Below are 27,560 nucleotides of genomic sequence, written 5' to 3' on the forward strand. Positions count from 1 at the left end.
AGCTGGGTAGTTTAGCTTGAAAAAGTCTAGTTGGGTAGAAGTCGTAGTAAGAATAGGTTGAAGTGAGGGAGGGGTTGGAGGGGAAGAAAACAAGAGGGGCCGAAGATTGAGAGATGAAGGGTAGAGGCAAAGGTGAACAAGTTTGGGGAAGCAATTTAGGATTTAAAAAGAAAAAAAGCCTTATGTTCTCACAAATTTGCATAGAAAGGATCAGAGTAAGGTTTGCATGTGCAGTTTATAAACATTCTTCTCCCCTAAAGCTCAATTATTTGGTTTTGCATGCTGGATCTTATTTCGAGATGAGCTTACAGAGCCTTAAGTTGTATGGCAGTACCAAAATGAGTATGTTTTACAGAGATGGCTCCTGAGTTTAAAATTGAGTGACTTCTGGTTATAATGTTAAAATGATTGTATGATGACAGATTTCCTAAATACTGACTAAATACTTCTTGCTTCTTTTAGACGGGGCTTGAATCCACCCCACAGAGTGAAGTCAATTTCAATGACTACTTTCACACAACAGGAAATAGAATTTCTGCAGAAACATGGAAATGAAGTAAGTATTATTTGGAGAATATCAAGTGGTTTGGGCACTTTAATATTAAAAACTTTAAAACAGTGCTTAAGAAAAACTTGATTTTTTGGTAGCAAAAAGTAGACAGAAGTCTTTTGAAGCCAATGTCATTTGAAGTGATGCTTCAAAAGAGCTCATTTCACTTAGGTAGCTGATCATCATAATGTTAAGTGTTATTTACCAACCCAGGCAATCTAGATTTGCATGATCAATGTTTCTGAATTGTGTTTTCTTTTGCTTTTGCATAAGGCAACATGCATCAGTCTTTTTTTTTTTTTTTCTGCAAGCCCAGACCTTGAGACTGACTGCAGCAGTGTTTCCTGAAAGAGCATACCATGACAAAAATAAATTTGCTGTTTGTAGTTGTATTTCTTCAGAGTAGGTGTCAGAAAGTCTTTAGTACTTTCAGTAGCCTCTTTCTTTTCATTAAAGCATATCAATGTTGAAGGTTCTTGGAGGGGAAGGAAAGGAAGAATTTTTTTCCTCTAAGGATTGTTATCTAATAAGTGTCTATATGTTTAGAGTGGCTTGGGGCAGCTTTGATGACAGAAAGCTCTAGCATACTGCCTTTTTGTTCTTTTTAATAGATGAAACTAAATCTGAGGTAAATGTTGGATTGGCTCTGTGGGGACACATGGAGCATGTAAACCCTGGACAGCTATTGCTGTCTTCAATTTGAGAATGCAATTTCTATTTTAATACCATTCTATAGCATTCAGGATTTTAGAGGCAGCTTTTGCTTCTGTTCTGAATTGGAAAAAGTTCTATTTCACTTTGATTGGATCTGTATTCTGTTTTAGTAGAACTATTGATTGTAGGCTACAGAGTGTCTTATCAATATGTTCTTTTGAAGCTTTATGGGGATAAATCCCATCATTAGCTAAAATGTTGACGCTTAACTTTCTTAAACTTGGCCCATTCATAACTGTTGGGTTGAAGAATGAAAACAGAAGTAGCAATTTCTTTTTCTGTCCTGGAAAATGGGTTATTTGTTGAAATTACTGTTAGTGGATGATTCCTGTAGACAGAGCTGGAAGAAGGTCAAAACTCTTCCAGACACCATAAAATACTCTTAATGGCTCTGACCTTTTTTAACTGTTTGGTTATGTTAAAGCTGTGTAACATTGCGTATATATGTGAATAGCATATTGCTGACTTTTTGCACAGGAAGAATAATAATGAATCTTATGGGTTCAAATATATTATGTTGGACTCTCCATAAGATTAGGTTGCAAACCCCAGCTTTGCTTTAAGCTTCATGAGTGTAAAGAAAAATGTGTATGCGTGCATGTCCCTCCCTCCCCACATCTGTTTTAATTTCAGTATTTCACTGAAACTGCAATGGCTAGAGAATGCAACCAGTTTCATTTTTCACCGATCTGAAACTTTAAGTGATCCCTACTCAGTTGATCAGCATAGTTGTCCTTCTCATTATAGACTGACTAGCCTGCCAATCATAATGATTTAGTTGATACATAACTTATAACTGACATTAAAAAAGTTCACAGATCTCTGCAGTGCTATACTGTATTTCAAAAGCAGGGGTCTTTGTGTTTGTAATACTTCCAGTTACTTATGCAAGCTTCGTGTTTGTGTATTCCTCCAGTTAAAGTATTGCAATGATTTAAATGAGCTACCTCATAAATGAAGATGTCCTCCTGAGTTTAGTTTTGGTTTGTTGAATAGCAGTGTGTAGCCTTAGTTCTAAAGTAACACTGAATAGATATTTGTAATTGCAGATAGTAGATTTAACAGGTACTCAAATACTGAACAGAAGTGATGTTGTTTTAAACATTGTTAGAAGTTTAATACTTAAAACATGGTTTCTCTTTGTCATGCAGTATATTGCAGTGGTTAAATAAGCATTCTGCTTTCTCTTGTTGGTATTGGACTTTGGAATACTCACCTGCAGATAAGATAAAGATTGGGCAGATGAAGTTCATCTGACCTCACAAAAAACCTTCTTTGCTTAGCTTGCTCTTCAGCATATGTGGCTCTTGTGTATATATTAAGAAATGAAATTTTCTAGGATAAACTTGTTCAAACATGGAATTGTCCAATGTTTTAGAATGTGGACACAAACAAAGTACAGTGAATGGTTTAGATGTTGTACCATTCAGTTATTTTGGTTCTGCAGCTATAGATATAAAAAACCAGAAACCTCAACTTTTTGCAATCTAGTATGTTTAACTTCCATTTTTCTGGAGCTTACAAAATACTGTCATTCACACCTTGTCCTCCCAGTCTCTCTGCAACATGGTCAAGGCCTCTGTGGTAAGTTTTTCTTGCTTCCAGATGAGTAGATCATGGTGTACATAGGGAACTTGTTCTGAATAGGAAGGAAAATAGCAAGAAAGCTTCCCTGAGATAAAGTAGTTCTAAGGTGGTGGAGTTGTTCTTGGAGGAAGTAGTTTTCCACTCTCCTTGAAGAGTCTTTATAGGGTCAATGTATTGTATGAGTTTGAAGTTCTCTTAACAAAAACAAACAAACAAAAAACCACCCAAACCTCATCTCTGAAATGGTAACTTCCCCAGTTGTCACAAATTGCCATCTTTGTAGCACGCGTGGGTAAAACATTCGGTTACTAAAAGGCTTCCACAAAGTGACTGCTTTGGGAAGAGATTATTCAGAGCAGCTTCTCTTCAGGTGTGAGACGCCACCTACTTCCCTGTATATACACCTCCAAGGAATGTCTTTCTGGCACAGGTAACTTGAACTTGTTTTCAGATGACTTTCTACTGCTTCAGATACAGATTTAAATCTTCTTACTGTATTAGAAGACATCTATATTTTGGTGTTGCTTACTCATCTGCAGGTATAAACAGATGTCCAGACTCTGATTTTGATAACATTGGGGCTAGCTCGCTTTTGCAGCAGGGATGGAGACATCTTCAAGCTGATATTCCTCAAGTACCTTTTGAAGTCCTTTTGAAGGATAAAGGCAATTCTGACTCACTGGGTAGGATTTCCCCTTCCTCATTCTCTTAATGAAGAGCAGTGTGAGGTATTTTCACACTGTATTTTCATGTTAGGCCTAATGAGGAGAGAGTGGTATGGAGATGGTTCTGTTTGAATGCTCATAATCAAATGATGCTAACGTTGATTAGGCCTCTGATTCAGTAGTGCTATGATAGTAGAAAGTGAACTTGCTACAGAAAGTGGAGGCGGTACTCATCTCATGTTGCCATTATAGCTGTGAATATTTATTCAGAAGCTTTCCCCTGAAGCTGAAAAATAGTATTATGAGGCAAACCAGTTACATAGTTAATTTTTCTACTACACTTTTGAAAAGTGCCATATGTTTTATAACCTTTCCAAATAGCCTATTCTAATATGTATATGGTGGAAGCAAATGATTGGGATGGTCTTGTATTTGGAAAATCTGTGTTGATCTGGGGGCAAGGATCATGTTTACTTGAGCTAATGAGTAGAACGCTACGTGGGTATGCTCAACTGCTTGGGATTAGTTTATCAGTGCTTAATTTTGGTTTTGTGCCAGTCTACCTGACTCTGGATAGCATCTGTGCAAGTGTTTCTTACCACTTTCCCGCACTCTAGATTCCAGGAGAACCTATGATTGCAGAACTAGTAGTAGTATGGGGCTGGTTCAGAGCTGGTGTTTGGCCTGACCAAAATGCTTTCCTAGAATCTCCTTTACTGTGGAATGTGGCCTAGAAACCCTGGAGTGGAAAGAGCAGTACTAAGCTGGAGCTGATGAGTTCTGACAGCATGAGCTGTGGCAGTCAGGTGTCCTTGTAGTACATCCCTGGTACTGCTAATACGATATAGAGATGCATGAGCTGATTGTGTATAGAATAATGTCTTTGTTAGCAGGATTTACTAGCTTGGACTCTGTGCTTATGAAAGCAGCTATAGCTTGTGGACCCAAACTGGCTTTGAAATCAGCATACTGGCAGTATAAAATTCTTTTAACCTACAGAGATTAATGAATAATATTGACATCAGAAGTGCTGAATTACTAAACAAAGCTATAACTTGCTTACATAAGGGAACTGTTTCCAAATCTTTCTTCCTGTGGTGAGTGTTATGTTTTGGAACATAGTTTTGTTGTGTGGTAATCTGTAGTTCTTTGCACTGTCAGCATTACCTTTGGTGCATAACTGAGGATATTTTACTGGGGGGGAAGGGGAAAAGAAGAAATCTAGTTTGGCATTTACCAGACTCCTGAAAGGTAATATCTCATTAGAGCTTTTTAAACTAGACTGACATGTGTAATCTTCCTATGCAATGGTGTGTCTGGGTCAAAACAAGAAGCGCTTTGTTGCTATAGGACTAGTACTGTGCTTTTTCTAGTTGCCGTGCAGCTTCTACTAGCACTTGTCCTAGTATAGCTTTTCCTTGCTGTGCTGCCTTCGCTGCATACAAGAGAAGGCAGTTTCATGAGCAAAAACTTTATTTTGCTGGCCTAACTGAATTTTTATTATTCCTAACTAGCACAACTATGCTAACAGGAGTTTCTAAAATGTGGTGGCTCAATGTGTTGTGTAAGCAGAAGGCCTTTGTCTCTCCCATATCCGCCTTCCCACACACACTGGAGATCTGTATCAGTGAAATAGTTATGACATGGTAAAGTGTTGTTTGGTGGCTGAAATATGTAGCACTGGAATAGAAATAACTGAAAGCTCAGAGTCTCAAGGCTTTCTGCAAAATTTGATGGTTACTACTGTCAGTTTTATGTCTTTGTTAGCAGTTTTTTAGTGTGCCTGCCCTTCCCAACTCGGTCAAAACACACACAGAACCCCCTAAAATATGACAACAAACCTAGAAACAAAACCCAAGCTAAACATTTTTGGAAAACAGGTATGTTTATGTTCCTCTTGCTCTTTGAGCCCTGCCTGGAACTCCTGAAAGCATGAAATGTTACTATAAGGCTGGGTTTTAAACCTGAAGCCTTTCTGGTTGACTTTGTTTTGTGGAGTACCAGATATGCAATGAATGGGATGAGTTCTTTGTTCCTTTATGTTAAAGTGGAAAACAAGGGTAATTACTCAAACTGTAGAACTACAAATGTAAATAGTGTATGGGAAACAAGATGGGTAAATGCAGTTATTCTAGGAAAAACAGTTTCTCCCTCAAATAGAACAGCTTTTGAGTGCAGATTCAGGGAAACCAATACTATGAAGAGAAATAAAGGTAAAGACTTCATTATAACATACAATATGCACTTGGCCCGATTTCTCTTTTCAAAGATATATTTAAGTTATGGCAACTCGCAGTTTCTGCCTTGTTACCTCCTGGGTTTTTATTTAGGTCAGGGTGAGTAGGTTGAAGCTGGTTGTGATTCTGTTTCCCTCTTTGCTTCATGCAATACTGATCTAATTCTGAACTATCTAGTTGCCAAATGTCTAATGACATCCCTTGCAGGATTGGAGCTTGTTGGCAGAGAACAGGTACTGTTCTTCCCAAACCAGTTGTAAAAGGATTCTCATGAACTTTTAAATTTCACAAAGATAACTGCTGAATCTTGTTTTCTACTTATTGTTGCCTGACAAGATAAAACTTTGCTTTGTCTTGTTACTTTGCAGCTCCCACAATGTAGTAGAGGCAGGCAAAACTTTGACAGTAGTCTTGCTTCTGTCAACCCTTCAACAAAAGTAGACTTTCAAAAGCTGCATACGCTTAATCATTCTGACTTCAGTGCTGTCTTTTTTTCTTCTTGCTGCATTGGTGAACCAGTGGGACATGGACTAATTATACTTTTCAGGGACAGTGGACAATGATTATGGGTTGTTGGATATATTCCACTGTTTCTAGGGGCTTCCACATAACTTGAATGTTTACTCTTGGCTTCAGCTTGCCAGGCTCTTCTCCTCTAAGCAGGGCATTTTGTTTAATAGAGCTTTGGTTATCAAAAGAAGGAGTATAGCAAGGCTTTTGGGGAATGAACTGAGCTTTTGAGCAGAGGCCTATTTGTGCTGCTGTTGCAAAAAGAATAATATTAATATTAAATGGCTGAGCCAGAGTATCCCCAAGAAGATTCTGACATGTAGAAGGATTTCAGAAAGCCTTAGAATTTTTAGGCCCAGTACCTTAATGGTGATGTTGTGTCACTTTGCGGTGAGTTGGGATGCTGCTTCATGTATTATCTGAAAAAGCAAAGGAATGAGTAATTCTGTTAAAATGGAGCTGAAGATGTATCATTAAACTTGGGCAATAACATTTTCTGAATCAGCTCTGCAAGTCTGATTTATGTATGGAATAGTTAGAGATGCGTTTTGAAATACGTGCTCTTTGGGATATCAAATTCAAATTACTCAAAGCATATATTCTGAATTTTTGCTTCTTTTGACAATTACTTCCATGGGTTTTTTTTTTTCTCAAATAGTAAGTTTGTATTAGAAAACTAAGGAGAAAACTTCATGTTTAGTAGAGTGACTGGTCACTTAAAGCTTGGTTTTGTGCAGATTTATATGCCCTTTACTGCCTTTTTACACTGTTTTCCCCATGTCCTGCAAGTAGTGGCTGGGCAAGAGTCAGCACATGCTGTGAATAACTGAGATAATTTGTTCAGGTGTTCTGCCTAGGCAGCTGTCAGGCCAGACAGAACATAGAACTGAGCTCATGTTGAAGTATTGGCAACTGAAGTTGCCAATCTGATTTTTCTGCATTTCCACATACGTTTCTATAACCAGGGTCCCAAAGATGTAAATGCTGAGTGATCATTCCTCACCATAAGTCAACAAGAAGTGGTATGGCATAAATTTCCTTGATCTTTATTACAAGAGTAACTTTTAAATAGCTTTGAAATGAAACGTGATGGCTTGATCAGTAAAAATACATTTCTCATAGCAAGCTTTTCTTTGCACAAGATTCAGTACTGTTAGTGACTTGTTTTAAGACTATTGGAAGATAATGATTTCAAAAACCAATTGTATGATGAGACAAGGTCTCTCTCTGACAGTAATATTTTTTAATTTTAATTTCCAGTTTTGATTTCATCTTGAGGTATTGCACAGCATACTGTAACTTTCTTTTTTGTAGATAGCTGAAAATTCTTATGGCTCACTCAAAACATTATCAATGCAGTATTGTGGATCCCTGTCAAGTCAGAGGATAGTAACAAAAGTATAGCTAGAAAGAGCATACAGGTCACCAGCAAACAAGGAAAGACAACGGGCCTTTGATTGTGTTCTGAATGCTCGCTTGGAACGGCAGCTGGTGTTCAAAGCATTGTGTGGTGCTTCATACAGAATAGACAAAACTGTGCCTTTTCAGCTTCTTGTGTGATATTAAAGCTTTAAAATTTGGCTTTCTAAAGGACTTGTCTCCATTTAAGACTTGTAAGAAATTGTAATTTCTCTGAGCACTCTTTAGGTAAAGAAACTTAGGTGAAATTTAATTTGCGTCTCTGGTGTGGTAAAGTAAGTGTTTTAATCTGTGTTTGTAAGAGGTATTGCTGTTAAATTCTGCTAAAATGAGAACTTCTTGCTGAAGTATGTGCCACTAAGTCTAGGTTCTTTTGCTTGGTGGTTCTGTTGCCCTGAGTAATACTGTTCTCTCTGCTACCACTAACAGAGAACCAATGAAGAGTGCCTGGCAGGTTTAATTAAACAAGTTATAGTAGTGACTTAGGGTGACTTTTAGTTGTTACTGCTTTTGTGTTAAGTACTTAGAAGAAAATAGTTGCTCCAGGAAATGCTTTTGGAAGCCTGCTTTCTGAAGGTTTGCAAAAATGGCAATGCAATGCAAGAATTGATGCTTTTTAAGAAGCTTGCATAATTTTAAACCAACAGTGTGTTTGGTACAGCACAGTCCTCCTTCGTACTTGTTTGCGTATTCATAGAACTGTTACCTACTATAGCTGCATAGCTGGTAAATGGTCTAAAGTCACACAGAACCTTGTTGTCAGATATCTCCTAGAAGTCACCTGTAGTGGTCAGGAAGGCTTGAGACTATTTGATATGGAATTGGTTGTGCATTTTTTGTGGTCGTCCCATCCTGTGTTGTCATCCCTGTTCCCCCCAAATGTTTATGCACTTCAGGGTGAAGTTGAAGCAGAAAACTGGGAGGAAGAAAGGTGAAAAACTGGATTGTGGTTTGACTGTTGCTGTGAGTTGATCTCTGTACAGGTTTCAGTGGTACCAGTGACGTGGTAATTGTGATGAGTTTCTTTGATCTGACTTGGTTTGGGTGGTAGGAGAAGGAGGAGTAATTTGATGGCCTGGTACAGGTGGTGAAGAAGACCTCCTCTTTCATTCACTAGCACATCTTAGGCAAGCTGATCATCAAGGTGCAGCCCTGAGTGTTATTCTGGTTGGTGTGGGATCAACTAAGGGCTGTTCTAACACTTGTCTTTCTGCTTCTCTGAAACTGGGCACAACTTTTTCTTTTCTTCAGTGTTTCCTGGTGTTTCTCCTGATTCTGAAGTTGGGGTAGAAGGGGTGGGGTGGAACAGGACTGTGTAGATTTGGACACCACCAACTCCTGCTGCCAGGTATCCTGTAACCAGCCATAAACAGGACTTCTCTTCCTCCTAGCAATCATATGACTACTAGTTGGTACGGTTACACTCACAAATCTAAGCATAGAAATAGCACTGCTGGCCCACATCAGACTGTCCACTGCAGATACTTAAAGCTATACCCATAAATGTTCTGACCGAAAATTCTGTCAGCAAAAAGTAGTGCTTATGTGAAAGATGGCTACTATTAAAATAGCGCTTCATGCTATTGACAGCTATTTTAGAACAGACTTGTGACTTTTGACTAAATTTATCTTCTGACTTTGTATGAAGTCTTAAATACCTCCAGTTTAATTTCATCTACTACCATACTGCAGACAATAACTGCTTTAATTGGTGAACTCAGATCAATGCATTAAGTTTAACTTTTTTGTAGAGTACAATTGCTGAATGAATGCTGAATAGCTGAGCTTATTTGAAGTAGGAACTGCTGATTGTATTTTTAGATGAGTATTTAAATCACTAACTTAGAGCTATACTTTGGTCATTAGATCTGTTTCCCATTGTTGTTGCTTGCCTCTATCCAGTAGATAAGGACTGTGGAGTGTTGGCCATGCAAGCAGGCTATATAAAATTGAGACATCAAGTATGAAATACATACTTATGCTGCCTGTGTAATCTCTTTAATCCTGAGCAATCTTTGAAATGACCTGTGAGATTTATCACACTGGACAACTATTGCTCCTGAAGACGCTAATTTGCTACAATTTTAGTGAAGTTAGCTGGCTGGGTAGAGAAGAAAACCTCTCTGGGGAAGATGATGTAGTGGAAGTATCACAGCTTCTTCCATGATTTGCCAACTTGCAGGGCAATCTGTTTATGCAGCACTTGCTTGTCAGAGCCTGTACTTCTTTTGCAGGTCACGGGGAAAATGCTGAAAACCTGACACTATTGCAGGAATAGAGGGCAATGTTTGTAGGGGACATGTAAGAAGGATGGTCAGGACTATTTCAGAAAGGGCGTGGGAAGAAAGGGTATGCATCATAAAAACAAAGCTTTTTTGACTCCACTTCTCTGGAAGAAACCTGTTCTGAAATGGCAAAGTCTGTTTTTTAGAGGTTAGCTACTGTTTCGTATATCGTTTGGGTGCATATTCAGGTTACTTGCAGAGTAGTCCTAAGTGCTTAAAGAAAACATTTTAAGTGTGACAACTCCTGTGTCTTGTTTACTTTTGAGAACAGTCACCTTTCCTCTTGTTTGGGTCAGGAATTGAAGCTGAATATACTGACAGTTTTGCAGTTGCTTCAACTTCTGCTCACTCACAACTACAATTAGAAAATTAAAGCAGAGCAAGAGTACTTTTTCCCTGTTCTCACATATCCTCACTCAAATTAAATGTATATTATTCCATAGAAACTGTATCATGGTAAGAAAGGATGTTTAAAAAAAAAAGTTCCTATACTCAAATAGTAATTCTAAATACGAAACCTCACATCCTTTAAAAGCTACCGTCTGGGGCTTAGGGCATATGGAATCTGTTGAAACAGTTTAAACCCTGAAGTACAGGTATGGGAATGTATAGGATTAGGTGAAGGAGAAGAGTCTTAAAGATCACAAGTAGAAAGCAGGTGCTTTGCCCCTTCATGAGTACACACTAGAAATATTTTGTAAAAACACTATTTGATGGTGAAATGAGTGCTAGGATTTGCTTGCCCTGCTGTGACAGATGGTCTTTCAACTTTAAGTATCTAGAGCAGTACATGGTGCACCGGTCAGTTGTTAAAGCAGCTCAGTAAGGACCCAAAAATGTGCAGCTGCTGACTTTTTAATGGTTTGATGTATTAACAATTATAAACTTATATAGGCTTTGAATTAAGATATTTTCTGATTAATCTGTGGTTGTTTTTTTATAAGGTGTGCAAACAGATTTGGCTAGGCCTATTTGATGATAGATCATCAGCAATTCCAGACTTCAGGGATCCACAGAAAGTAAAGGAATTTCTACAGGAAAAATATGAAAAGAAAAGATGGTAAGATAGCTTTACAATTACAAAGATTGCCTCTGTGACAAGTGAAGATGGACTGTTATCCTCACATTCTAGAGTGTGCTTTCCTTCTTGTGTGCTCTTTGGACTAGACTGCACAGCTCTGTAAAATAAAATGATTTCTAGACTTTATTCAGAGCTCTGACAGGAAGCAGAGAAGACAAACTATTTTAAGAAGTTTCTCAATGTGTAGTTCATATTGGTGGAAAAGAAGTGGCTTAAGGGGATGTCAACAAGAGTGTAAAGTAAGGGGTTTGCAGGCTTTTATTAGGAGGTGGAAGACACGTGTGGTTTGTATTAAATAAGTGCTGTAAAATATTGATGACTTAAAATACCTGGCATATTTAAATTAGTGGGTATTTTGCAAAACTACTGATAGAATTTGTTGCAGCATGAGTGGTTAAAATAGCAAAGCTGAGATCTAGAAGTTCTCACACTTGAGTCTTATGAAAGTTGAGCAGAACTTTTCACGTTAAACTTGTAAAAACCATTACTCTCTTTGAATGTAGGTATGTTCCTCCAGAGCAAGCAAAGGTGGTGGCATCAGTCCATGCATCCATATCGGGGTCTTCTGCTAGTAGTACAAGCAGCACACCTGAGGTGAAGCCACTCAAATCTCTTCTGGGAGAAGCTGCACCCACACTGCACTTAAACAAGGGCACACCTAGCCAAGTGAGTAACAACAGAGCTGAAGAGCACAGAACTGTTCAGCAGTACTTTTTCTCTTTTAGTAGCACAAGAATTCTTGCAATAGCAATTGTTACCTGATAATATGATCACTAAAGACAACTTTATCTTACTATTTTGTTGAAGTATGCAGGTGTTTGCAGATCAGGTTCTAAATTAAGCTTGTTTCTGTTGACCAAATTGATTTTTTTAATGGTTATTTCAGTAAGCAGAGTTTTCCAGTGTGATCGGCAAGTTTAATTATGATTAACTTTTGCTTAAATAACGCTATAGAGTTTGAAGCTAATGTGATATGTTTTCATATTTGTTTTATTTGAAAACAATAAAATGGCTGATACTGTTAACCATGAGATCAGTATTGAGTATGTGGGTGAAAAGCATGCATGTTCATTATTGCTTGATATGCATTCTGTAACTGTCTTATCAAGTGGCTTTCAGGGAGTGTCTGTATGCTGTTATGTAAAGCCAAACAACACCATGTACTTAGATTTTGGAGGGAAGACAGTTTTTTGAAAAACTGTTTTACCTTTCAGATACAGGCAACTCTTGAATGGACCTCTTACAACTCAAACAGTAGAAGTCTGCAGCTTGCGGCCTTGCTATGAAATTCTTCAGATTTTCTCTCCCTATACTGAATTGTAAAGACTTTTTCCAGAAAGCAGTAAATAACTATTTTCTAACTTGTAAAATTAACTTTTATTGCTTGTATTTGTACAGTATTTGCAGTTTTAAATACATAATTTTGGAGTTGCTTATGCTGTTACTTTATTTTTCTAGGCCCTTATTAACCCATGGAAATATGCAGAGTTCCTTTAAAAGCCACCCTAGTAGCATAAATAGATTGTCTTCCTCATACTATAAAAGGAGGGTCTGTGCTGTAAGAAATTTAAAGAAAGCATATTAAAGAAATATGCTTTGTCTATCCTGCTAGTATTTTGCAAAAGTCAGTTTGGTAAAATGTCAGCTTTTTTGTGTTACTAATTGAAATGTTGTTTGCAGTCTCCTGTTGTAGTTCGATCTCAAGGACAGCAGCAACAAGAAAAGAAACAATTTGACCTCCTCAGTGACCTTGGCTCAGATATCTTTGCTGCTGCTCCTCCTCAGTCAACTGCTACAGCAAATTTTGCTAATTTTGCACACTTCAACAGTCATACAGGTAAGTATTCTGAGCAGTGTATCCCTTTTAAATGTATAAAATGTAGCTTTAATTTTTTATGACTTTAGACTAAACTTCTTCATGAGGTATGTGTAATTCCTGTGCCTTGAGAATGTTGTATTGCTCAAGATTTCCTTCAGATCTTTACAAAGAAAGGTTGAAGACATAATGGCTGATCATCCTGCTTTTTGAAGTGGGAGTTGCTACAGCTATTTTCTACAATATGTATGATTAGGCTGTTTCTGCCTACTACTAGAACTTTAAATTCTTCAGGGAGAGAGTGAGAGGATGAGTAACAGAATGTAGGGAGAAGCTGATATTAGACCTTTAATTTTCTTCCTGAAAATTATTAGGAAGAACATTCATGGAAATTAAGCAGTTATACAGACTTTAAGGGGATTCAAATGCATTGACAACAACTGTCAATTTGTTAAGGAAAAAAAAAAGGCTTCCTCAGTTTAAAGAATGACCTTGTCTTTTGTGTGTGTGTCTATTTAAAAACTGAATACTACCCGTGTGGGTAGTATTCTGTAGTTTCAGGAAGAATAAACAAGCTTTGAGCATATGTATAGATCGAGGATGGGAGTAGGCCTTGAATTCTTGAAGAATGACTTCAGTAGAATATATTGAGCCCTCAGGGTTCATTTTCAGCCAAAGATCTTGAGCCATGGAAGTCTGTCCTAAAGAAAAAGTTGATTCTGTGTTGTTGCTAACTTGCATTATAATTGTGGGAAAGTACCTTTGTCTTTCTTGTCTGAATGGGCTTTTCATCTTGACTTTCTGAGAGAAATTGTGATGCTGCTAAGCCAACAAAGAAATCAGTCCTGAAATTGTTAACAGCTGAGAGGAAGTGTGATGGAGGGAACTTAAGGCACACCTGAGGAACTGAGCAAAGTATTGAGGATTTCTCAAAGTTAACTTTCAAAAAAATCATTGTGAAAGAATTTGCTGAATTCCGTAATACAGGATATGAATTGCCATTGCAGTCTAGTTTTAAAATCCTTAACATAAGATTTCATGTTAATCTTTTTGGACGTATATTTAACTGGGATAACTTCTGCTGGCTGGCCAATGTTGTACAGTGTTACTGAAGAGGCTGCAGATATTTTATTCTTTCTAATAATTTATTCTTTCCAAACTTGTTACTGAATGATTCTATATTTGTATACACTTAATGACTCTTTGTGGGTTTCAGGAAATGAAAATTCCATTTAAGCAATATTTCAGTACTGTTTTTCAAATCTAGGTAAAATTTCACTGTATCTCTTCTGGGTAATCTTTAAAAGGATAAAAAGCAATATGAACACTCAAGAATAAATATAATCTTACAAAAGAGTACTAATTTCTGGTTGAAACCGGTGCTGAAAATCAAAATTGAAGGGAATACTTGGCTGGACTGACTAGTTTTCTGTTTCAATAACTAACCATTGTGGTCATTCCTAGGACTCCTTTCCATAAATTTTAGAACCCAAACCAGTTTCAGGGCTGGTAAATCAGTTTCTAAAAGACAAAAATCTAATTCTGAGCGTGCAATAGCTGAATGTGTATTGCAGATTGGTTTATCTGAAGGTGTTTTCTGACTTGCTAGGGTAAAACACTTGTAAGGCTTGTCCTGTGAGTAGTAACCATAGGGCAGTGTTAACTGAAATGAATAATGAAATGTTACAGACTCTTCCCTTTGGAACACAGGGAGGGTTGATCAGTCTGCCAGCTTAAGCAAAAATGAGTTTTAAGTGCTCATTTAAGGAGCTGTATAAACATGTAATTTCTGTTAGTAATCACACACTATAGCAGAAGACGGATGAACTTGCACTTAGTCCAGCACTACTTTCTTGAAGTTTATGGTCTGGTGTTCTTGTTTTAGGGCCTGGTTTTAGCTATGCCTACGGGGGATGGACTCTTCTCTTCCCCTTCACGTACTCTATGATTAATTAAAGAAATCACTGAAGAGCACCAGCAAACTTAAGGTCCTCCAGTATAAGTTACTGTTTCTGCAATTAAGGCACAACTGAGTGCAGCAGCTGATAGGAAAATATTAACAAACTTGTGATATGATCTGTAAGGTATAGATGTAAAGCTTGAAAATTATGCAGGAAGTATGACTTCTGATATGTTTTTTTTCTGAATTTTCTAATGTACTAAGCTGTCTCAGGACATTGCATGTTGAAGGGGAAACATGCTGACCTTACATTTACTGTCTGTATTTAATTTACAAAGTTCCATAACGTCTTCAAAACATCATAATTTTGCAAATGATGGTAGATAACTGTTCTCTCTCTCTGTAGTTTACAGACTGGTAATAGTGACAAAAATAAAAAAAATTTTGGAATGTAGACTTTCTATAAACTAATGGAATAGAAGACCTGCACAAAAGATTTTAAAAAGGCATAGTGACACAGCACAACTGTCACAGGTAACAAGGGAGAAGAGGCTTTACCCAGAAGATGTATAATAGTATGACACAGTTATTGTCTTCTAGAGAATTATTTTCAATTTTTAATTGAATATATGTGGGCTTAATTTTAGGGTTTTTTGGTTTTGCAGTGTTGCATGCCTGTATTCCACACACGGGGTAGTGCAAACCTCACAGAAGAAACTATGCAAAGATTATAGGGGCAGCTTGCATCACCATGACTGGCGCTGTTGTACTTGAGCTAGCTTTAGCCAGCTAGCTTTTGTACTGCCTCACTGATCTGCAGTCACAACAGCAGTTGTAAATCTATGCCAATCTGCAATCCGCTGCAGCTCCTCAACTTACCTAGGGTTGCTCTTGGGTTTCTGTGCGGAGAACTGAATTTTGGAATTGCCAATCTACATATTGTTCAGGTACATGAAAATACAAGTCCTACTTGGTCTTTACCTTTGTGCCACTTTTACATAGGTTTAAACTTTACCACATAAAATAAAGCAAGATTAACATCTGAATACTCTGCAGAAGAATCTTTACAGCTCTACTGTTTTAATATGGGCCCACTTGCAAATCATACTGTGTCAGCTGATGCAATAAAATTATTAGAAGTGGCCTGTAATATAATGTGTTCCAGTTTGTAATCTAGACCCAAAAGATCTTTAATTTTAGATTCTTGGCATAGTATTCAGTTTGTGTGAGTGGTTAACATGAAAAATTTTGTCACAATTCTAGTAGTGACATTTATGTACTTAATCCTATTTGGTCAGCTAAACATCAGTCTCTGAGTAGCCACTATCCAAATGATGCATCAGGACAAAAGCTTCACTTTCATTTTAAAGCAAGGTGCAACAGAATTCTTAATCTATTCCTCTTAAAAAGCTGCTGGGTTAGAAACAAAACAAAAAAACCCAAACTGTGGAATTTGGAGTTCATGTCTGTAGAATGCTGTTTGAACCAAAACAGAGGGTATAATAATGGAAACCCTTTTTCTTCTGTTTGTGTCAACTTTTTCTTCTTGCATGCTTTAAAGGTGAAAATTTTAGGACAGAACTTTCCCAAGACCTTGCTTTTTCATTGATTTTTTTTCTTTATTTTTATTTTTGATTGCTTTTTGACTCATGCTATGGTGGCTGACCTTGGCTGGCTGCCAGGTGCCCACCAAGATGCTCCCTTGCTCCCCTTCCTCAGCAGACTGTGGGAATAAAATATGATGATAACTGAAGTTACCCATATTCTATTGTGGTCGTTTGACCCTGGCTGGACGCCGGGGTCCACCAAAGCCACTCTATCACTCCCCTCTAACTGGACAGAGGGGAAAAAAGTAAATCAAAAGGCTCATAGGACAGGGAGAGATCATTTTATCAGTTACCACCACAGGCAAAACAGACTCAACTTGAAAATAATTAATTTATTATCAATCAAAATCAGAGAAGGAGAGGAGAGAAACTGCTAGATCTTAAAAACCTTCCCCCCACCCCTCCCTTCATTCTGGGCTCAACTTCACTCCCAGCTTGTCTACCTACTCCCCCGCAGTGGCACAGGGGGATGGGAATGGGGGTTGAGGTCAGTTCATCACACATAGTCTCTGCCGCTTCTTCTTCCTAGGGAGAGGACTTTTCCTCTGCTCCAGCGTGGGGTCCCTCTTATGGGAGACAGTCCTCCAGGAACTTCTCCAATGTGAGTCCTTCCCATGGGCTACAGTTCTTCACGAACTGCTCCAGCATGGGTCCATAACCTCCACGGGGTGCAGTCCCTCAGGAGCAGACTGCTCCAGTGTTGGGTCCCCTGTGGGGTCACAAGTTCTGCCGGCAAACCTGCTTCAGCGTGGGCTCCTCCCCCCACGGGTCCGCAATGGCTTGCCAGGAACCTGATCTGGCGCAGCCTCCTCCCTTTGGGCATCCACCCGCTTCGGCGTGGGGTCCTCCACGGGCTACAGGTGGATATCTGCTCCACCGTGGACCTCCATGGACTGCAGGGGGACAGCCTGCCTCACCGTGGTCTTCACCAGGGGCTGCAGGGGAATCTCCTGCCCCTCCTTCTGCACTGACCTTGGTGTCCGCAGGGCTGTTTCTCTTGCGTACTCTCACTCCTCTGCTGCAGTTGTGCAGGTTTTTTCCCCTTCTTAAATATGTTATCCCAGAGGCGCTACCACTGTCGCTGATGGGTTTGGCCTTGGTCAGCAGCGGGTTCATCTTTGAGCTGGCTGGGATTGGGCCTGTCACACATGGGGGGTAGCCCCCCCCACTTCCAAGACCTTGCCACAGAAACCCAATACATCTATAGATGCTATATACACCTGTACTCTTTAGATGGTAACTGAAGTTACCTGTCTATAAGGGTTTGGTTTGCATTTGAGTAAAACTACTTTTTTCTTTTTTTTCCTTTACACCTTACTTCAAGAGTGTTTAAGACTTTTGTGGAGCTTATCAGTTAGGCATGCAATTTCTGTTGCATCTATAGATGGTTGAATGTCCAGCTGTTTGAAATTAGATGGGTGTTAACATTTATTTTCTCCTATATAGTATGGCACGAAAGGAAGGCCAAACCTGAAATTCTATTTGAGGTTTCCTTGGATTTTATTTTGTGGATACACTCTGATTGCTATCTTCTTGACATTGGTATTGATTTTCCATATTTCTGTACTCTGATTTGGTTTTTAAAAAACTGAATTTTCCAGTGAAATGAATCTATAAACCTAGCCAAAACTATTCAAGTGGTGCCAAGCTAAATTCACACAAGGAAGAAGCACTTTGTATATGAGGAATTCAAATTGTCATTATCTTACAAGAATACTTTAACTTTTATTCCCAAAGTTCAGTGAGTCCACAAATTCTAGTTTTGGAAACTAACATTTAGAATGATGCCCGGTTTGGGTTCTACAGTTAGACATCTGGTATTCTGTAGTTTTTGGCTGTTTTTCCCTGACCAGCCACCACTGCAAACACTCTAGGGTTAAGCTGAACTGGACTTCATCAGGTCATGCAGCTGTGAGTAGCAGCATGTGTGAGGAGGAGAGAAACAGTGTTAACTGGTACAGCTCTGTGAAGGTAATTCATGAAAGCTTGTTCAGAGGCAACTTGCAGTTGTAGAATATCATGTATAATTTTTTCATTGAAAAAGAAATTACAAGGTAGGACATAACCCTTGGAGGCTGTCATGACCATGAATTCAGTTAATACATCTGTTTTTGTGTTTGTTTCCCATATCCATTAACATGTTTTGTTCCTTTGCAATTTACAGCGCAGAACTCTGCAAATGCAGGTTTTGCAAACTTTGATGCATTTGGACAGTCTAGTGGCTCGAGTAATTTTGGAGGTTTCCCCACAGCAAGTCAGTCTCCTTTTCAGCCCCAAAATACAGGTAGAACTCCTAGCACTTTTGATTAATACTTAATGGAAATAATCCTTACCTTTATGTTGGAAGGTACTTAAGTTGAGTTTTTCTTGCATCTGCCTGCTTTAATGCAATCAAGCTATCTGAAGCTCTGGGGAAACTCAAAATGAATTCCTTCTGTTGATTTTTTCCTTTTTTTTTTTTTCCTGATGCTACTCAGAAGTCTGATTTATGGTACTATGTGTGTGTTAGCTCTACACCTGAAATAACTATGAAAAGAGTAAACCATAATGCTTTTGATAAATATTGAATTGACTCTTTATCTTGTAAGAGAATTGTTTTGGTAGACCCAAAAGCACATTACAGTACCAAAAAAAGTGTGTATCTATCCGTATGTATAACATATGCACACACTTCAGTATGTTTGACTTCATGTGTAGAGCCTATTGCTAAGATTTATTTTGCTTTCCTTTAATTTAATCATGCTTTAGAACTTCTGCTTGAGCTTACACTTGCTGTTTGTCTAGATCTTTGGCTGACTGACTTTCTTTTCCTTTTTTTTTTTTTTTTCTTTTGAGTGTGGTGTCGTTTTAAACTTTTTTTCAAATTTTCTTTCTCCCTTCTTATTTTAACTTTAACCCACACACAATTTCTGGCTGTCCAGCGTTCAGAACGCTTTCATCTAGCTGCAGTTTTGGTGAATTTACTTCTGCTTTTCCTCTCCAGGCTGTACACAGTAAGTTCCACACAGTGGAAAACTCAGCTTGCTTCTTTTCATGCCATTGTAGTATAGTATTTTCATTTCTACTGTTGCATATGTTTTAACTTCTTGATTATGCTATTAGAAAGTTGTGTGTTCTGTAGTGTGAGTGGAATCCTCAACCAACTGTTATAAATAAAATGTGGTACACTTAATGGAACAGCTTATTTAAAATTAAGCACATGACCTGCCTAGACTTAAATTATCTGGACACTGAATAAATGGGAGCTCATGGTTTCATATTTGAACTGAAGTTCAGTTGTGTGGACCTAAGTCAGATTTTCAAAATTGACTTATGTATCTCTGACGTCAGTGGAGACTTGGTATAAAAAGAGCTGTGTCGTGTCTTCCCCCTCACCTCTTTCCTGATTGGATGTAGTCTGACAACTGAGAACCAAACTATCTCTCTAAACCTTGGCATGGAATCATACTACTTTTGGAATTCTAGGCACTGTTTTTTTTGCTTAGAATGATGACTGACATCTGAAATGGTTAAAGATGATACCATTAAGAAAATGCAAATAGTAGCTATTCATTAGACACATATGAAGCTTCTGTATCTTGAATATTAAAGATTCGGACAAATACTTATTTTTGTAGCAAAATATTATTTTGAAATTATTTTAACAGCTAATAAATAGCATAACGTTTTTCAAGATCAAATTATGACTGTGATTTAAGCTGTTGAAGCTTAGGGGGTTTTTTGTCCCTGATGTGCAGTCTGAAAAATATAAAAAAAAAAATTATTTTTTTTTTTCTGATGGCCCAACGTAACTTTGAAGGAAATGGGAAAGGGTCTTAAATGTGTGGGATGGGGCGAGGGAAACATGTCGCCTCACATAACCACAAAGAGGTGGGATTATTTTGCTATCATTTACAATTGGAGAGACTTTCTCTGCCTTTGTAGTGTTGATCATGTTTGACTTTATTTGTTACAGGTGGAAGCGCTGGATCGGTGAATGCTAACTTTGCTCACTTTGATAACTTCCCAAAATCCTCCAGTGCTGATTTTGGAGCCTTCAATGCTTCTCAGAGCAACACAACAGCAACTGCAGCCATTAAAGCTGCAGTGAACAAACCGAATCTCCAGTCAGCTGACAAATATGCAGCTCTTGCTAATTTAGATAATATCTTCAGTGCAGGGCAAGGTATTAAACTTTATTCTTTGATGTGCTTGTTCTACACGTGTATACTTACAAGGGTGGCTGTGCAGGTCAAAATAGTAACCATATTTCAAAATGTCCTTCTTTAAGTTATCACTCGAATTTCATGTCAGTACACCCTTAATGTGTAAGATGCAAGTTTTAAGACTAACATCACTCTAAAAGGAGGTCATCAAAAGACTGCTTTTTGGGAACCTACTTGTTATCAAGTTGAATAACTCTTAAGTGGAAAGATCTAAATAGTTATTACTGTAATAATGAAAATATATTTATATATGTTTTATATTTGTGCTAAAACCTGTAGTGAAGGCACTTGAACAGAGAGCTATAGCTGTTGCAGAGAACTGCCAGAGTAGCTTTCCTACCTCTCTGCCACAAAAAGATTCAGGTTTAGTTTTTTATAAATTGGTAGCAGTGATACTTGGATTTAGCTGAACTTAAGTTAAGGAGACAAAACCTAGTTACCCTGTAACTTTTTTTTCTTCTGAAATGGTGTATAAAGACTTGTTTTGGTTTGTAATATAGACCTTTGTTCTGAAGTGGATAATTTGAGGGTGTTTTGTTAAATTTTCTGGTTGAAAATGACAGTAGTATTGAGTCATTATTTTCCAGGGAAATCAGAGACTCTCTGGAGCTGCAGAATATCTGTGGAAGCATGGCGCGTTGCTAATAGCTTGTTAAGCATTTTTTTTCCAGTATGCCCTAGTGCATATTTAATTTTTAAGTCTGAAATTTAAACTGTCTGTGAGCTCTCATTTAACTCCCAACGTTGGCACTTTTAATCTGGTTTCTTTCTTTCTTTCTAGGTGGTAGTGAGCAAGGAAGTGGCTTCAGTACAGCAGTGTCAGCATCAGCAGGTCCTGCACTGTCAGTCCCAAATCAGTCAAGTGCATCTTCAGACAAGTATGCGGCTCTAGCAGAACTAGACAGTGTGTTCAGCTCCACAGCAACCTCTAGTAACGCATATACGTCCACCAGTAATGCTAGCAGGTACTTTGCTAGAAGTAGCTGACTTTCTACGTTGACTTCAGCAATATCCAGAAAAGTAGCTCAAAGCTGGTCCTCAAATCTGGTTTTATTTCTTATCTAAATGGGGAGATGTTGAATGAGTTTAGAGATACTTCTGAAACTGCATCCTTTATTTTAAATAATAGCAGAACTATCTATAGGGTATTATATGATAAAATTAAGAATACTTTCTGTCAGCACAGTGCTCTCTGCACCTTTTAGTCATTATATGCTAAACCTGTTAGATGATAACACTTTCTTGTACAAAATATTTGCATGCATACTGAAAATCATAGCATCATCCCTAGCAGAAAAAATTATTCAGATATTTATAATGTAAATGGTGTCAACCACTTCTTTTTTAGATCATTGAAGTAATACATACCAAATGCCTGTTATAGCTCTGCTTGGTATTGCAAGTGCCCCTAAAGCTTCTGCTTTGCAATCTTTCTGCTGATGGCCTCTGTTCAATATTTCTTTTCTCCTACTGTTGGTAGAGAGGACTTTTCATTGCTCAGCACTAGTTACAGTCTCTGACCCTGGCATCAGGGGCTTAATTCCTGACACCAGTGAATTATGTTGCAGTTTTCAAACTGCACATAAGCATTCCTTTTTTTTAATTTTACATGTCAACAACAATTGTAAGTTGTATCTAATTGTTAAACAAGCAATTCTGACTTCACTTGAATGTATGAATTATTTTCAGCAATGCTTTTGGAACAGTACCTGTGGCTGCTACTGCACAGACACAGCCTGCATCTTCGAGTGTGCCTGCTCCATTTGGAGGTATATAAGTGTTACTAACACCTTTTTTGGACTGTAAGCAAAAATCCTGCCCAGACACAGCCTGCATCTTCGAGTGTGCCTGCTCCATTTGGAGGTATATAAGTGTTACTAACACCTTTTTTGGACTGTAAGCAAAAATCTTACTAATTTTTAGTTGGTAGTGCTATACTTTGTGATATTGATGTTACTAAGTGATATTGAAGTTACTGAAGGATGCCCAGAAAGTGCTGTTCTTACACATTTCAAGTTAAGCATTTTATGATCAATTCCTCATTTTTCATGTAACTTTACGTATTTATGTATCTGTATAAAAACTGTATAAACTTAATGTAAGACTGGCTGTTTTTAAAAAAACTTTATTAAATAAAATGTTTTTAATTTTTCAGCAACACCTTCCACAAATCCATTTGTAGCTGCCCCTGTTGCCCCAGTGGCACCTTCAACAAATCCATTCCAGACAAATAGCCGAGGAGCAACAGGTTAGGAAAAAAAACCCTGAGTGTTTGAGAAACTTTCTTTCAAGACTTGTATTGATTCTTTTTTCCATAGTGTGTAACTTGTTCCTTAAAGATCTTCTGTATTACCTGTCTCTAGTCTATTTGACATGTTGTGTGTGTGTGTTCAATGTACAGTACAATATTTATGAATAGGCTGCAGAAATCATCTCAAAAAAAAAGTTAAGTGACGGGGTTTTTTGTTGGGCTGAGGACATCAGTTTCCTGTTTCTGGCCCAATCCTAGGACTTCAAATGGTGGCCATGAAAAATGTCAAAATGATCTGTTTAAGATCTTCTAATACTACATAAGCTATTTGTAGTCTGTGTATTACCAGTTGGGTGCCTTCCAAGACTAGAACCTTGGCTTTGAAGCATGCTTCATTGCAGTTTACCCTGAAATCAGGGATCCTGAAAGCCCTGCTGCTAACTAGTATACTTGCTTTGTTCTTTCTTTATTCCAAAGTTCTGAAAACCTTCAAAACCAAAGAGCAGGGCCTAGAACCAGGAAAGACAATGCTTTGGGGCTGTTAGCTCCTCACGAGTCCACTTATTCGGTACATTGGTGGTGTCCTTTATTTTTCTCTTTTGTAACAGTAAAGCATATGTTTAAATATAATCTTTACACTCAGGATTTACATTAATTTTCTGGAGGATTCTGTGGAATCATACTTCCACAGAAAAAACTTAATCACTTCTTAAAAAAGCAAACTTGTACTTTTCTTTAAAGTGCTAAACTTGGATTTAGATGACTGTTAGATTATGCTAATTTTCCCGTCCAAAGGCACTGCTAAACTTTGGCATTTCTATTAACTGGACATCCACAAACTTAAATCTGCTGATGTATGCATTTTAACATTGAGTTACGCTTTGTTGAAAGTTTTAGGTAGATTTAATTAAACTGATCAGGCTGAGTTAAAACTGAATTGATCAAATTCATGTCCTCTGCTAAAATGAATTCTGTTTTCAGTCCCTTTTGAGCTATTATGCAGTTAAACTTATTCAGCTATTTAATGCCCCGAATATCTTTTTCCTTATTTTAATCTTCTTCCTAACTGCTATTTTGGATCATCGTTAAGAACTTGTAGCCCCTTTAGATAAATTTCTTTGAATATAGCAACTCTATCCTTCCACCTTCTAAACTGCTACCCTTGGCTTGCAGAGGTTCCAACCCTTTGGCAGCTGTACGGATGTTATGTGCTAGGTGACAGAGATAATGACTATAAGTAAAGATAATATTCTACCCCTTTCAGTGTAAGGTGTAAAGTTGTAGCTTGTACTTTTATGCTAAGCTTTCTTTCTGCATGAACTTTGCTATTTATTACATGGGAGATCTGTTTTGTAGCATTTATTTCTAATGGTTTTCTTAGCTTAATCTATTGCTGGTCATGCTATGGACAGATTGCTTGGTACATATACCTGTGTATATTTTGTGTGTGTGTATATATATATATAACTAAGAAATGACTGTTCAAGAGTGTATAAATGATTTGACATTGTCTGGTCTCTTTGTGGCTTCCATAAGGCCTCTCGGGAGCAATGCACTCTCACATATTTCCTCAGGCTCATTTTGGTAGGTGGCCACATTTGGTATCAAGTTTCTTGTGGCTAATTGTTCTTGCTTGTAAAAGCTTATTGATAGCTATCTGGTTCTCTGCACATAGAATTTTGGAAGACTTTCTGTGTTTTAAAATTGAGTGGGTGTGGGCAAAGGGAGAGAAGAGTGTACACAGGCAACCTATTAAGCAACTAAAACAAAACCATTATTGATATCCTCCATGGTCACAGTGTAATGCTAACAAGTTGAGCGACTCTTGAAATTTCTACCAACAGTAGCTTGATGCCTTTTGGGATATCCCAAGTCACTGCTCATTTTGTTGTCCTTCTGTTTGCTGTTTTAGCAAGTTTTCCTGTTGAATAGCTTCTCTGCTATCTGTAACTTGAGAACAATGTTAGTACACTAGTTTTGTGTGTACTTTTGTCAGCATTTCGTGTATGTATAATGTCTTGCCCTTGAATACTTTTAGGGTAGATTTTTCAACTGATAATTAAGCTATATTAATTAAATATATTTTTTTTAAATAGTTGAGCTTGCATAAAATCTAACTTGTAACATTTCAAAAGAAAAGTCCTGTCTGATGTTTAACTAGAATAAAATGCCTGGTGTCTGATTTGTACCAAAAAAATTTCTATACGCTTCTCCTTTCAAGACTAACTCCCAAAAGACTGAATAATGGTTTTGTTACTATATTTTTGCACTTGATGTGCTCCTGTTTATTTGCTGAAGGCACGTGGAATAGCATGAGTTGTGTGGTCTTTACTTGAAATGTTCAGCAGAGAATCAGATGAAAAGTTTTGGGGTTTTGTTTTTTTTTTTTGTTTAAGTCTTATCTCCACAGTAAGAGCGTTTGCAACAGGAACTTTGTGTGCAAATAACGTGCATGGTGAAAATTTCATTTAAAGTGATATTAAGGATGGGATGAAGAGAGAGGGGATGCATGTATCCCTTATGACTTTTTTTTTTTTTGACTTGTAACTTCCTGTAATGCAGCTTGAAATAGGAAATCCTTTCCTGCTTTTCTCAGAAGGAGAAAAACAGAGAGGGCTTATGCTGCCTGAAAGTGCTTGCTTCTGATGTATACCAACTTTTACCAGAAAAACTCTGGGGGAAGTATATGATAATGCAAAAAATAATTTCCTTTTTGGAAAGTATATCTGAATGTGCTGGATCTAGTAAATTTTAAACTATTCAATTAATTTTTAAAGTGCAAAAGTAAACTATGCACCTAGTTGGTGGTGACCCAAGCTAACAAATCGGTTCAGTGGCTGTAGAAGTTGAACCTAACTTTTGTATGGTCACTGATGTATTAGGAGACATTTCTTAACATGGCATTATAGTAATTTGTCTCATGAAAAAGTGATTTCTTACAAATAATCAAATGTTATTTTTTGCCTACCAGCAGCAACATTTGGTACTGCATCCATGAGCATGCCTGCAGGATTTGGAACTCCTGCCTCCTACAGTCTTCCTACTAGTTTTAGTGGCAACTTCCAGCAGCCCACGTTCCCAACCCAGGCAGCTTTCCCTCAACAGACTGCTTTCGCTCAGCAGCCAAATGGTAGGTCTATACATTTTAGATAATTTGTTTAAATCAGAAACATGGAGAAAATTATCTAAGTTAGCAATAATGGGTGTGTATTTATTTCTATATGAACTTGATAATAATATTGATGAGGGGTCCCCACACTCTGTTTTGGCTCTGTAGTTGAGCTTTCTGACTTGGCTGTGTGCAGTGATGTAACTGAAACTTTACCGTTATCTGATACTAAAGTTGTAAGTATTCCCAGCCTTAAAGGGTTTTTATGCAAGAAGGGTTGTTTTGTCTTCATTTTTAGAGTGTCTGCAACTGATTATAACACTTTCTCTAACTTCATAGAACACGGGCAAAAGAAAATTGGAAAGTACTTTCTCCCTAAATTTAAATGATAAAATAACATGAAAAAAGTGCATATGTAGAAATTGGAAACGGATTAGTTCTGAACAGTTGAAAATAAAACAGCCAGCCATACTTTTTTTACACTTAGGTTCCTGATAGTGTTTAAGTAGGTTCAGTCCTCCTGATTGTGCAGTCCAAGTTTCCACTTATTTTTGTGTGGGAGCTGCAGCAAAGGACTCTCTGAAGATTGGTTACTAGCATTAATATTTTTCACTTATCTTTCCAAGGAGCAGGTTTTGCTGCATTTGGACAGGCAAAGCCTGTAGTAACTCCTTTTGGACAAGTTGCAGCTGTTGGAGTATCTAGTAACCCTTTTATGGTAAGTGAGTTGTTGCACGATAATAACAACTTCTGTATGTCTGAAGAGGCATAATCTGTAACACTTAATTTCGAGACCCACAAAGAGGGGTTTTTTCCTTCAAATAAGGGAAGGCAGCATGTGAATCTCCTAAGTGAAATTCATTATTACAATGACATGGCATTTGTAGGGCTGTTCAAATCAAAACAGAGGTACTTGTACACCATGCTCTTACAGTAGTACTATTTAGAGAACCACCAAAACAGACTGCAACATAAACCGGAAATCTTTCCTAATAGGTTGTTTTCTTTTTTATGTAGCCTGCATTTATGATGTACAATATGGGAAAAAAAACTTAAATATTTGTCTTATTTTTCTTCTTTTATTTTCCCTCAGGCTGGTGCACCAACGGGACAATTTCCAACGGGAAGCTCATCAACCAATCCTTTCTTATAGCCTTATAGACACTTTACCCAAAAGAACTCTTATGTGGTCACATAACATCTCTGCGCCTCTTGCACTGTTGTCTTGTTTCACTGATATTAGCTTTAAACACAAAAGAAGTCTTTAAGAAGTAAAAATAAAAGCCTGCATTGTGTACCTTTAAAAAAAAATTAAAAAAAAAAATTACACAAAACCCAAGAAAATCAACCCCCCCACCAGGTAATAACGTGCAAAACAGAGGGCTGTGGTAACATCCTTGAACCTGTGAACTGGCAGGTAAAAAAGTAGCGGTATCATGTATATTAAAATTGGCTAATAAGTTATTGCAGATACCACATTCATTATGCTGCAGTACTGTACATATTTTTCTTAGAAAATAGCTATTTGTGCATATCAGTATTTGTAACTTTAACACATTGTTATGTGAAAAATGTTACTGGGAAATAGATCAGCCACTTTAAGGTGCTGTTGTATCTCTTGGAA

At 37.7% G+C, this 27,560-nt stretch overlaps 1 protein-coding gene across 1 annotated transcript; it reads left to right on the top strand.

The window, feature by feature from the left end:
- Positions 1-467: 467 nt before the first annotated feature.
- Positions 468-27,260, top strand: AGFG1 (ArfGAP with FG repeats 1). Its single transcript, XM_035895276.1, has 12 exons — positions 468-556; positions 10,912-11,027; positions 11,552-11,714; positions 12,729-12,885; positions 18,536-18,655; positions 20,327-20,536; positions 21,358-21,541; positions 22,266-22,345; positions 22,732-22,824; positions 25,802-25,957; positions 26,563-26,654; positions 27,030-27,260. The coding sequence occupies exons 1-12, from the start codon at positions 503-505 to the stop codon at positions 27,087-27,089; spliced, it is 1,485 nt and encodes a 494-aa protein (XP_035751169.1). The 5' UTR covers positions 468-502; the 3' UTR covers positions 27,090-27,260.
- Positions 27,261-27,560: the final 300 nt, after the last annotated feature.

Source organism: Egretta garzetta, unplaced genomic scaffold (assembly GCF_000687185.1).
Source record: "Egretta garzetta isolate BGI_Z169 unplaced genomic scaffold, ASM68718v1 scaffold425, whole genome shotgun sequence".
Lineage (NCBI taxonomy): Eukaryota > Metazoa > Chordata > Aves > Pelecaniformes > Ardeidae > Egretta > Egretta garzetta.